This window comes from Mastigoproctus giganteus, chromosome 10 (genome assembly GCF_048544385.1).
Source record: "Mastigoproctus giganteus isolate SK-2022 chromosome 10, ASM4854438v1, whole genome shotgun sequence".
In the NCBI taxonomy this organism is placed as follows: Eukaryota; Metazoa; Arthropoda; class Arachnida; order Uropygi; family Thelyphonidae; genus Mastigoproctus; species Mastigoproctus giganteus.
Genome location: NC_143584.1, coordinates 100,062,390 through 100,075,303, shown reverse-complemented (window position 1 = coordinate 100,075,303; position 12,914 = coordinate 100,062,390). Strand labels below are relative to the sequence as shown.

The following is a 12,914-nucleotide window of genomic DNA, read 5'->3' as shown; positions in this document are numbered from 1 at the left end:
TAAGACTAAATAGTGTAATAATTAGCACTGTATTACGAATCTGTTAACTTAGTATAGTATTATTAGTTTTTGGATAAAATTTATTAATCTTATTAATTTTCATTGTTAATTAAATTGTATTTAAATAGAAATCATGCCCCAGACTAGAGCAGCAAAGCAAAAAAGCACAAAGAAGTGGAAGTACTGTGGCTCAGGAGAGAACTGTATGCGAGAATTCTGCAATGCATCACAGTCAAAAAATATGTGCAAAATATGAAATGTTCATGGACCTTTCTGGAACAGGACTTCATCTAGCCAAGGAGGATCTCTTTGTGAGTGATAGGTTCAGAGTGTGTGAAGAAATTATATACCAACTTTGATGGGCATCTATGAGAGTTTCAGCTGTAGGATAGATGCCCTCAAAGGAATAAAAATAGAGGCCCATCAAACTCTTAGCTTCCCAACTCAATGCCATAGCTCACTCTTGTGCATCATCTTGTGCAACACAGCAACAATCTTCAGGGCAGAATGCGTTGGTCCCTCAGGAGCTAGTTATTGTCGTTGACTTTATTGTCAGGGTAACCGGCAATATATATTGTGCAAAAAAGGATAGGTGGAATAGGACGATATTATTCCAGGGATAGGACTTTTGAAAAAAAGTCGAGATTTACAGTTGAATTTGAGAGTGTCTGCAATTCTGTGAAGACACGTTAGGAAGGAGTATAATATGATAGCCTTGTCAATGAATTCGGCCCTGGAGAGATTATGCTAGTCTCATGGGGTAGAATTTTTCTCAACGTGGTCTGTGCTTGTGAACAGGAGAGACTCCTGCTACAGGGATGGAATACACTTAAATAGAAAGGGTGCAAGAATATTTGCTAATGCTATTGAGGCAGTGTTAGGTTGGTTGCAAAACTGCTACCTTCATGGGATACACAGACTAATAGATTAATAGTAGCTGCGAGCAGAGGTGAAAGTGATCCTTGCACTGCTTTTATTGGAATAAGCAGCAACCTGGAAAACAAGGTGCTGGGGATTTCAAGAATGCTGTGTCATTTCGGAAAAGTAAGTACATGGGTTGTTTTAGGATAACTAAGAGTAAAAACAGGCAAGTTTACTTCATATACACCAATGCTACACCAGTGTGCAAAATTTAAGGACCAGTCAGGTTTTCACTTGTAGCTTCTCATAGGAGTGGCCTGGATATGGGAAAAGCATACCAAAGGAACTTCATGAGGTAGAGAAATGATAAAGGAAACAATATTTCCTCAATGCTAATGCTAATACAGGCACAACAACGGAAACAAAACAGTACGGAGGAACTTTATTCAAAAATGGCAACATAGCACTGGCTGCCATGATACAGATGCATCACTGCCAAAGATGAAACAAAGGGAAGAGGTGGTCCTCAGTAGGAGATATGGCCACTCCTAATGTCGATGCAGACTTTGCATTGCCTGTCCATATTTAGAACAATGTTGTTGATAAGTTCTTGCAGTAACATCGTCCATTCTTCTGTCAGCGCCATCTTCAGCTGTTGAACATTTTCTGGTGGGTGTCGGCGTGCAGCTAGGCATCTCCTCAGAGCATCCCATATGTGTCCGATGGGAATTAGATCGGTGGAACAGGCAGGCCAATCCATACGAACAATGTCCTCACTTTCCAAAAGCATATCAACAGCTGCAGTGTTATGGGGTGTGGCGTTATCATCCATAAACATGAACTCGGGGCCAATGGCACCTCGGAACAAATGCACATGGGGAAGGATTACCTCTGTACAGTAGCATGCACTGGTTACAGTATCTGGATTTGTGTATGTCCATCCAAGATAATGCCTCCCCAGACGAGAACACCTTGAAAGCCATATCGTTCCCTTTCAGTGATGTTTGCTGTTTGTTTGTTTGGTTTTTAGGAGCATTAGCAACTAAGGCCATATTGCTTCGGGGATATGCTGTGATCATTCCCTGACCTTTCCGAATCCTCCGTATTTGGTGGTCACTGACTCGAACTCTGGTCTAATCAAGAAGCGTGCGCTACGCACTACTGCAGTGCGCATTGCGTGTGCTACGCACTGCTGCTCCTGCCCACCTGGCTACGGAGGCAATGTGTGTGATGTTTGCGGTGTGATACCGTGTGCCAACCTCTCGCCAGATTAGCTGACATCTAGAATCACTGCTGAGACTGAATCTACTCTCATCAGTAAAGAATGTCTCAAGTAAAGATTTTATGGTTGTAACCTTTAGAAATAGTGTTGGTCCTTAAGTTTTGCACAACAATATAGGGGTTTAGTAAATAAATTTGATGAATTCGAAGTGCTAGTCAAAGCATCAAAGGTAGATATTGTTGGGATATATGAGAGATGTGGTGTCACACAGATAAAAGGAATCCAGTATTCGAATTTGGTAGTACAGTGTGTACAGAAAGGATAAGAAGGGAGGAGGGGTTATTTTTTTATTTATTTATTTTTTTATGTAAACCGCAAACACGAGAGGTATTAGAACCTATAGTACTTAGTACCATGCTTGGGTTGGAAGTTGAGAAGACAAAAGAAGATAATTGTTGACATCGGACTTGAACTTTTGTAGACTGTAATTTTTAGGAAATACATATGAAGGAAGGTTGTTCCAGAAAATGGCAGTTGAATGAATAAACGAGGAAGATGAAAATTTGGTTCTGTGAGTTTGAAGTTGGACAGTAAATGGATGTTGGCTGGTGACTGCATGTGTTCGGTCTATTTTGAAAGGGAGAGCGAGAATTATAGAAGCAAATTTAGAAGAACAGTGCCCATGGAAGTATCTGTAGAAGAAGGCATGCAGCAGAAAGAGTATGTCTATGAGACAGCAAGTGGAGAGACTCTGTGAGAGATGAATCATTAATTAACCTAACCACCCTCTTCTGAATGGAATCAAGTAGCCTGAGAGAGGTTTTGGGGGAACCACCCCAGATGTGGGAACAATATTCCATGGTAAGGCGGATTTGCGATTTATACAGAGTGAGCAGCTGTTTGGAAGAAAAGTAACGCCGAGAGCGAAAGAGACAACCAAGTTTTTTAGATGCAGAGGAGACAATATTTGTAATGTTCTTGTGCCAAGAGAGGCTAGAAGTCAGGGTAATCCCCAAAAGAGATATATCATTTTGCCTAGAAATCGGAGTGTCACTAAAGATAAGCATAACAGCAGAAGAATCCTTTTTGCGAGATATAAGACGACTGAGTTTTAGAGGGGGGGGGGGGGGGGGAAGAACTGAACTTTGGAGGACACCGGCATTGGTAGAGAAGTTAGAAGACACAAAGCCATCACTCTCAGTGAGCGATCAGAGAGAAAACTGGATAACCAATTACAAAAAACAGTTGGCAAACCATAAGATTGAAGCTTGTTTAGAAGACCTTTATGCGAAATATGATCGAAAGCCTTTGAGATGTCAAGAGCAACTACTTTTGTTTCACCCAACCTTTCCTTTGAATTCGTCCCTAAATGGGTAACATAAGCCAGAATATCACGTGGATTGACACTGGCAGAATCCATACTGGCGATCGTTGATCAGACGGAAGGTTTCTTGGTAGTTTAAGAATTGGCGGTTAATTGATTTCTCCATTACTTTAGAAAGAGTAGAAGTAATTTAAATGGGGCGATAATTGGACGGGAGAGATTTGTCACGCTTTTCAGGAACTGGCTGTATATGAGCAAATTCCAAACAGAAGGAAACACACCTTTGGAATAAGAAAGTGAAAAAAAGGCGGCAAAGAACAGGAGTAAGTTCAGGAGCATAGGTTTTGAGAGCAAGTGGAGAAATACCATCGGGACCTGGAACTTTCTTAGCATCAAGATTCGTCAAAATCCTTCTGGCATCCTTTCGACGGAAGACCACAGGAAGCATTGAATGGAGTGTGTTGGGAATGGTGGGAGGTGTTTTACCAAGATCATTAATACATGAGTTGGAAGAAAAATGGGATGCTAGCAGGTCAGCTTTATCCTTGTATGAAGTGACAACAGAACCATCTGGTTTGGACAGAGGTGGGAGCAGAAATGGGCAAATGTTTCGGCCAATAGCTTTGGCAAGAGACCAGAATGCTCGGCTACCATTAGGGCAAGAAGCAAGTTTTCTACTCTTAGCCTGTTCAAACTCTAGTTTGGACTGATTAATAACTGCTTTACAATTGTTGCGAGCTTGGTGTACACAGAAAATGAAAATGAAGAATTAGAAACAAGCCAATTACGATATGCAACATTCTTCTCTTGAACAGCCTTAGCACATTTATTGGAAAACCAAGGTTTAGATAAAGGACGAGATTTTAAAGTGTAGTGTGGGATAAAAGATTCCATTCCTGCAAGAATAATTTCACTGACACGATCTGAGCCAACTTTGACATCAGAAGTTTTGAAACAGTAATCCAACCAAGGAAAAGAATAAAATAAATCTTGCAGGTCATCCCATTTTGCATTCTTGTAATGCTTTCCCCCTGTTAACACTAGGTTGGGAATAGCCTTGAGATAAAGGCTCCATTGGAGAAGATACAATCACCAAGTTGTGATCTGAGGTGCCTAAAGGACCTCTCACTTCAACCGTGTACTTAGAATGGTTGTTTGTGAGAAAAAGATCAAGAGTGTTGGTTGTTTGATTTGGATTGTCTGGTATTCTCGTAGGTAAATGAACAATCTGTGCAAGTCATTAGTAATTGAAAAAGCCTCAGCATCTCGACCAGCTGGATCGGTGTTACTAGAAAATGGAAGCTAGCAGGGTTGTGAACATTAAAATCACCAAGGAAAATTAGCTCACTGTTAGGAAAGTTGGTCTGGAGAAGTCAAGTTGCAAAGAGAGGAAGTCAAAGAGCTCCAAGTGATTAGTGGAGTTGGGAGAACAGTAGAGACAACAGATGAATCTGATACAATCAGGTAGAGAGATTTTAACCCAGAGAAGATCTTAGAGAGGAGATTCCAAATTGCCAAGTCTCTGACAGGGAATATCAGAACGGACATATGTACAAGTACCACCTTTGAGGTGAAAGGAATCATACGGCGAATAATTTGGGCATCTGAGATGAGCAGTAGTTGAATTACTGTTAAGTTAAGAAACACATAAAATCTAAGAAAGTGCATCCAGTTGACGTGGGTGGACAGTGCAACGTTGAGTTAGTTTGGTGTGACACAAGCACTGGGAAAGCAAAATTGAGAGTAGGAGTATGTTATAGGACTAATAACTCTGATGAGTACAATGAACAACTATACAGAGAGTGTGGGCGAGTAAATCAGATTGTCTTATAATGCGGGATTTTAACTTCCCTGATACTGACTGAAACTTTTGAGATGGTCACCCGCACACTAACAACACTTTTGTGAATTTATTGGATGCTTGTTTTCTACACTACCATGTTCAAGAGGCAACCAGAGGGAGTCACACTCTTGATCTGATTACCCGTAGTGATTCTTCATACATTAAGCATCTACTAATAAATCTGATATAAGGAATATCTGAGAGTCACCTCAATATCCAAATAGGAAATCTTTTTTTCCAACTTCAGGGATAAAATGAATTAGAATAAATCAAAATTTACATTTAATTTTAAATCTTTGAGTATAACCAGTTTATAAAAATACCTCAATGTGCTCAATGTGAACACTACAAATATGGAAAAACAAGTCAACATCAACCAGCCCCTAACGGTAGATAACCCACGCACTCAAGAAGACTGAATACATTTTGTCAAAATTAAAATCAAAACTCCATATAAAATCGTGTAATATCTTCTAAATCTAAACTCCTTCTGAAGGAACCAAAGTTTTTGTCATCAAGACATTTTCACAAGAAGGATGGTAAAACTGTCGTTTCAAAATTTCCACCTTTATTTATACATTAGTATGAGAGACTTTCCCCCTGTTAATTGTACGTGTGAACAAAAGCCCATGAGTCCGAGATTATATAAGGACGACGAATATTAATAGAATGTTCTCGAATTCAAATTTCAAACATTTCCGCTATAAGTAGCTTGGTAAAGTTCCACTGTATTGTGAGAACCTTCGTTTCCCAAAATCAAAACGAATGGTTTTCATGTACCATGTGGAAAGAAAGTTCCGAAGCTCCTGACTGTTGAACTCTAACAGAAGCTTCACGTTGTTTTAGTCTTACGGGGGGAAAAAAATATGCTTTCCGTAAGACAAAACAACATGAAGGCCTAAATGGATGTCGGATGAACTAATGAGGCTCATGGCAGAGAAAAAAAGTGCATCGGATGCATATAAACTATCAGGTGATACAGAAGCCTATGGTAGATATCAGCTGCAATCAAGTCACAAAGGATGTTAGACCGGCAAGGGCAGATTACAAAAAATCCTTGGAAAAAGATGCAAAGAAAAGCAGAATTTTTAGAAGAATGACACAAGTTTACCTCAAAACGATATGTAGAACGCTTAGGTGTGATACTCTCTAGAAATTAAACGAATAAAAGATTAACGCAAAATGCTTACAGTAAAAAATCAGTTGAAAACAATTCAAAAATTAATTAAAAATTCAAAAAACATTTCAAAAAATTAATCATAAAAGTTTAACGTAAATTTATATGTTCATATTGAGGTAAACTTCTCTTATTCTTCTACAATAGTGATATTAACGTAGAACATATTGAGCATCATAGCTGTATTATATACTATAAAATTCATATTTAAAACTCTTGTTTACTATTTCATTCACTTCCTTTCTCTCCAGGGAAAAACCTATCGATACACACAATTATGGGAGATTTTTTGAACATCTTGGTGCTAATTACATTAGATTTACACTAAGATAGTTGTAAAAATCATAAAATTTAGGGCAATATTGCAACTAGCACTTGCCACATTGTGTAATATAGTTAAATCTGCTTTAAAATCTCTGTATTCTGATATTATATAAAATACCTTTCTCGGATTAGGAAACTTCGCAACAAATTAAAAAATTATCCACATCCAAACGATTAGTCATCTGTTGAAGAGATCCATCGATTTGCAACGTGAAGCACAGGCCAGAAATAAATAAAAAAACACAGACACATTAACAAATTGAATACAGGCACTCCCCAACTTACGTAAGGGTTGTTCCAACGAACTCTACGTAAGTCGGAATTTCCCTAAAGGCTTATGCAGCACTCGGAGCTATGCTTGCTGAATCTCTTTTGATTCATTGAAGCAAAAGAGAAACTTTCGTCAACATGTAAATAGAATTATCTATTCAATTTTTTTTGTTGTGTGTAGGAAAAAATTACAAAAGTGTACAATTACACAAAAATTTCAAATTATGAAATTACAAAAAAAGTGAGGGGATAGGCATGATGTTAGCAAATTTTATCTTTCGAGCATCATTGCCAGAATCAACATCTCCAGGTGATAAGTATGCCACTGCAGAGGTTGAGGGCTGTAGAAATTTGGAAGGGGTTTTTTCCAACACATCAGAAAATTTCTCTGCTGCTGTAGAATTGGCACTGGCTACTTCACTGCATACCTTAATGTTGTGGAAACCAGCACAAAGCTTTAACCTATTAAACCACCCTTTGCTTGCCACAAACTTGGCTTGGGGTTCGCCGTACTTATCCTTAATATCTTCATAAATACTTGTTGCTTTTGCTTGAGTGGCCATTAAACTCAAGGGTATTCACTTCTGAATCTGATTTTCTATCCATCTTATTAATAGCTTTTCCATCCTCAATATAGCACCTTAACACTGTTTTGTGATCTTTGTTCTTAAATGTTTGTTGATCCTCTAACTTGTTCTTTTATACACAGTGTCCTTTAAAGTAGTATTCACTGTTGAAGCAGTGGGACCTAATTCCAGCACAATACTTAATCATTTAATTTTTTTTTCCTAAATCAATTATTTTTTTTTCATTTGCTAGCACTGCCACCACTGCTAGACTGTGATGCATTGGAGAATCAACCTATACAATGCACCCCCCCTTCCCGAGCCACAGTACTCCCTCTACTTTGTGCTAGCTGCTTTGCTACTCTCATCTGGGTCATGACTCCATTTAAGTACAATTTATTCCCAGGGGCTCACATCTGGTGAGTATGGGCTTGGCACACCCAGGGTCCTGAGCTGGATATCATCATTCTTCTCTTTCTTGGTGATTCCTTTCTTCTCTCTCTCTCTCTCTCTCTCTCTCTCTCTCTCTCTCTCTCTCTCTCTCTCTCTCTCTCTCTCTCTCTCTCTCTCTCTCTCTCAGGGTAATAGGGATTTTTTTTTTTTTTGGCCGGTGCAGCATAAGCCTCAGGCTTCCTTGCACCATATGGTTAATAATAATAATAATAATAATAATAATTAACAATGAAATTTAATAAGATTAGTAAATTTTATTGATTAATTGATAATATTATACTAAGCTAACAGATTCCTAATGCAGTGCTGAATATTACGCTATCTAGTTTTACATTATACCTTATGCTATCAAGTTTATGTTTTACATTTGCTATTCTGTATCGATCTAATATACTATTACAATTGCTGAAAGATTCTAATAGTAAAAGGCTGTATGGATACTGTGTATTAACTTGCAAAATCGCTATATCTAAATTCAATATAAACTATGAGCTTGACTAGGACTATAAAGCTCCTTCTAGAAAATAAATTACTATGAAAATTAAGTCAATAAAATGGCAAAAATATAGCTAAGAATTATCTGTTTGACAGAGCTATAACATTTATCTTTCTCATAACACCCGATATGAGAAGATTAATCTTCTCTACTTATACCAAATTTGCTGTATAACTATATAACAGGCTCTATGTAAGAGTTCTCTATATAACAAGCATCCAGCTGCTGTAAGCACCTGCATGTGCAAGACCCTGGAAAGAATTGTCAATGCTTCCCTTATGGTATCTGGAAGCAAATGACTTCCTTTCCAGGTTATAGTGTCTTTCGGAAGGAACTGTTCAACTCTTGACCATTTAACGAGACTGGAAACATCTATCAGAGATGTATTCCTTGAATACATGTACCGGTGTCTTTTTTTGATTTGGAAAGGATATGTGATATGTTTTGGAGAGAAGAAAAATGCATGGGATGCATATAAATTATCACGCAACACAGAAGCCTTTGTAATTTGATTACAAACAGCAGTTTGTAATCAAGATACAAAGGAGGTTAGGCAGGCGAAGGCAGATTACGAGAAATCTTTGGCTAAGGATGATAAGAAAAACAGCAAGAATTTCTTTACTTATATTAACTCTAAAAGGAAGGGTATGAATCAGATCGGTCAACTTGATATCAACGGTTCAACTGTTCATGGTCCTGCTCAGTTTGCAAACCAACTGAATGAGTATTTTGCTTCAACATTCACACATGAGGAGTTCTTAAGGATTGAAAATGCCAAAAGGTTATCAAATTGTAGCAGGGAAATTGTTTGAAGTTGAACATAAGGAAGGCACCTGGGGTGGATGGGATCTATCCAGTTATATTAAAGGACGCGGGAAAGGAACTAAGCAAACTCTTAGCCATAATTATGAGAGCATCCTTGGACCCAAGGGAGGGCCCCACGGACTGGAGAAGTGCAAATGTATCCCCAATTAACAAATGGGGATCGAAGGGTGACACGAGTAATTACACACTAGTTAGTTTAACTTCTGTTTTGGGTAAAATAATGAAGTCACTGGTTAGAGATGCATTGCAGAATCTAGACAAGACTGCAGCAATAATTCATACATAGAATGGATTTGTTAACCCTGTCTGACAAATCTGATTGGATACTATGATGTGGTTACAAAGGAACTGTATGCAAAAAATAATTTTGATTTCATCTACTTGGATTTCAGGAAAGCTTTTGACAGTGTTGCGCATGGAAGACTACTGTACAAATTGGAGCAGAATCGTATTAAGGTTAAGTTGCTACAATGGAGAAAAGGATGTTGAGTGGGAGAAGACAGAGGGTGGTAATCAATGGGTGCTGCTCTTCATGGACTAATGTTATTAGCGGAGTCCCGCAGAATTCAGTGTTGGGTCCACAGTTGTTTTGTTTATTTATAAATGATATTGATGAAGGTATATCAGGCTTAATGTCAAAGTTTACAGATGATACAAAGGTTGGCAGGGTTGTTATTGACAGTATTGGCAGTGTGCTACTGCAACAGGATCTAGAAAATTTGGAAAGATGGGCTGAGAAGTGGCAACTGAAGTTTAACATTGACAAATGCAAAGCACTGCATATGGGTAGAAGTAAACCCAGAGAAACATACTGACTGTGTGGTACTACACTTAAGTTGGTAGAAAATGAAAAAGACCTGAGAGTAATCATGCAATCAGATATGAAATTTTCTGAACAGTGTAGACAGGTAACAAGAGCAGGTCATGGGGTTTTGTCAAGGATAAACAGAATTTTGGTAGCAGGGAAAAGGATGTGATTATCTGTCTGTATAAGGCAATAGTCAGGCTATCCTTGAGTACTGCGTACAGGTCTGGAGCCCTCATTTTAGGAAGGATGTAGATTTGCTTGAGCGTGCACATAGTAGGGCAACAAGATTGGTGCAGGGAACAAATCTGCCATCACAGTTCTGCAAATAGCAGTGACTGGAGACTGGGCACCTACGAGGTGATCTGATTGAGGTGTATAAGGCCTTGAATGGGTTGAGTATGCTGAATTCTGAGGATTCTTACTCTTGTTCATATTACGAACCTAATGGGGCATAAATTGAGGAAGCTGAGGAAAGATGTGCGGAAATATGCCTTTAGCAAGCGGGTGGTTAATTTCTGAAAACATCTGGAACAAACTTCCATCTGTCATTGTAGAAGGTGATAGGTTAAATAAATTTAAGGAGGAGCTGTACAAACATTTAGAGGGAATGGCTGTGTTTTTTTTTTTTTTTTTTTTTTTTTTTTTTTTGGCTGATGCTACATAAGCTTGCTTTCTTGCATCACATGCCTCTATTACTACAACTAGACGTATTGTGTACATGCTGAAAAGATATTGTTAGCCTCACTCATAATTTTTAAACTACTGCTATGCATTTAAGATAAATAACATCATTCAGCAAACATTTTGATCAGACTTTGTATGGGTGGCATCATATTTACACAAATATCATTTGCACATGATGTTATTTTTCTAATTGTTTTATCTAGTGTTTATTCATATCTCAAGATATATATAGGGTGGAGAAGTAACGAAATTTGGAATTGCTTGATAGATATATTTAAGAGCCAAATATGAAATGTCATGAAAATATTTTCATTTGAAAGTCAAGGTGACGTGTGCATGAACTATAAACATGCTCAAGCTAATATGCTTTGGATTTGCAAAGGCACGTAAATTTGTTCTATGCTCTCCATGATCAGATTGAGTAATTTCATGTAAAAACAGAAATGGAACAGGAAAGCTAAATGCTGTTGTCTATTATATTTTCAGTGTTATGTTTTTTGTTTTTTTTTTTTCATTCTTTGATTTCTATAATACCGGGAACATATGTATATCATTTTTTCTCTTTTTTTAGAAAGAATTGTTTAAGAAAATGATGATTAGAAGAATCACCTTTGTTGTTCTACACAAGGTATTTATGTTTTATTAATTTTACAAAGAATATTTTAATGCAGTTTTTATTCAGAAATAACATATGAAAAAATTATGCTTCCATTTATCATAAACTGCCCAGTTCTGCCCAGACACGATAGCACGGATTATATGATGAGAGCCTTGTCGATCAATTCGGCCCTAGAAAGATTGTGCAAGGCTCAAGGGGTAGAATTTTTTTCAGCCTGGACTGTACTTGTTAACAGGAGAGACTGCTTCTTCAGGGATGGGATACACTTAAATAGAAAGGGTGCAAGAATATTTGATGAGGCTATCCAGGCAGTGTTAGGTGGGTCGGAAAACTGCTAGCTTTGGGGGAGACAAAGACTAATAGATTAACAGTAGCAACTGACAGAGGTGAAAGAGATTCTTGCACTGCTTCTATTGGAATGAGCAGAAGCCTGAAAAACAAGATGTAGGATATTTCAGAGACTGCCAGGAGTCATTGTGGTACAAGTAAACGCATGGGTTGTGTTAGGGTAGCTAAGAAAAAGAACAGGTGCATGTATACTTGCGTGTACACCAATGCTAGGAGTTTAGTAAATAAATTTGATGAATTTCAGGTATTGCTCAAAACATCAAAGGCGAATATTGTTGGGATTTCAGAGACGTGGTGTCACACAGATATAAGGAATGCAGAACTGGAATTTGGGGAGTACAACGTCTACAGAAAGGATTGACAGGATAGGAAGTGAGGAGGGGTTATGCTATTAGTTAAGAAACACATAAAATCCAAGGAAGTCAAGCCAGTGGACATCGCTGGACAGTGCAGTGTCGAGTCAGTTTGGTGTGACATGAGCATTGGGAGATCAAAATTGAGAGTAGGAGTGTGCTATAGGCCTAATGACTCTGATGAGTATAATAAGAAACTGTACAGGGAAATAGAGTGGGCCAGTAAATCAGAGAGTCTTATAATGGAGGATTTTAATTTCCCACATATTGACTGGGATTTGGGGTCTGGTCACTTACCCACTAGCAAGGCTTTTGTGGATTTATTGGATGATTGTTTTCTACATCAGCATGTTCCGGAAGCAACTAGAGGGAGTAATACTCTTGATTTGATTATCACTAGTGATTCTTCATGCATTAAGAATCCGCAGTTAAAGGAACCACTAGGTGGCAGTGATCACAGTGTGCTGAAGTTGGATTTACTCAAAGAGGTAACTACCATTAGGGGTAAAGGGAAGGGTTATTGCTTTCGTAAAGGCGACTACAATGGACTGAGACAGTATTTAAATTCTATACAGTGGGACCAACTGATGATGTTACCAACAGCAAATTCAAAATGGGAAGCATTCAAAGAACTTTTCTTGGAAGCTACTAGGCTTTACATACGAACTAAGAAATATTGTTCAGGGTTTAGGCTTAAATGGAGATGTCAGATGAACTAATGAGACATATGGCAGGGAAGAA

General features: G+C 38.1%; 1 protein-coding gene across 2 annotated transcripts in view; it reads left to right on the top strand.

Annotated features, from left to right (window-relative positions):
- The window catches only part of ACC (acetyl-CoA carboxylase), a 1,497,654-nt gene that overhangs the window by 720,704 nt on the left and 764,036 nt on the right, over nucleotides 1-12,914 (top strand). For both annotated transcript variants that reach the window (XM_090383551.1, XM_090383552.1), the window contains one exon: nucleotides 11,425-11,481. In XM_090383551.1, coding sequence (XP_090239677.1) covers nucleotides 11,425-11,481 — 57 coding nt within the window. The remainder of the gene's footprint in view (nucleotides 1-11,424; nucleotides 11,482-12,914) is intronic.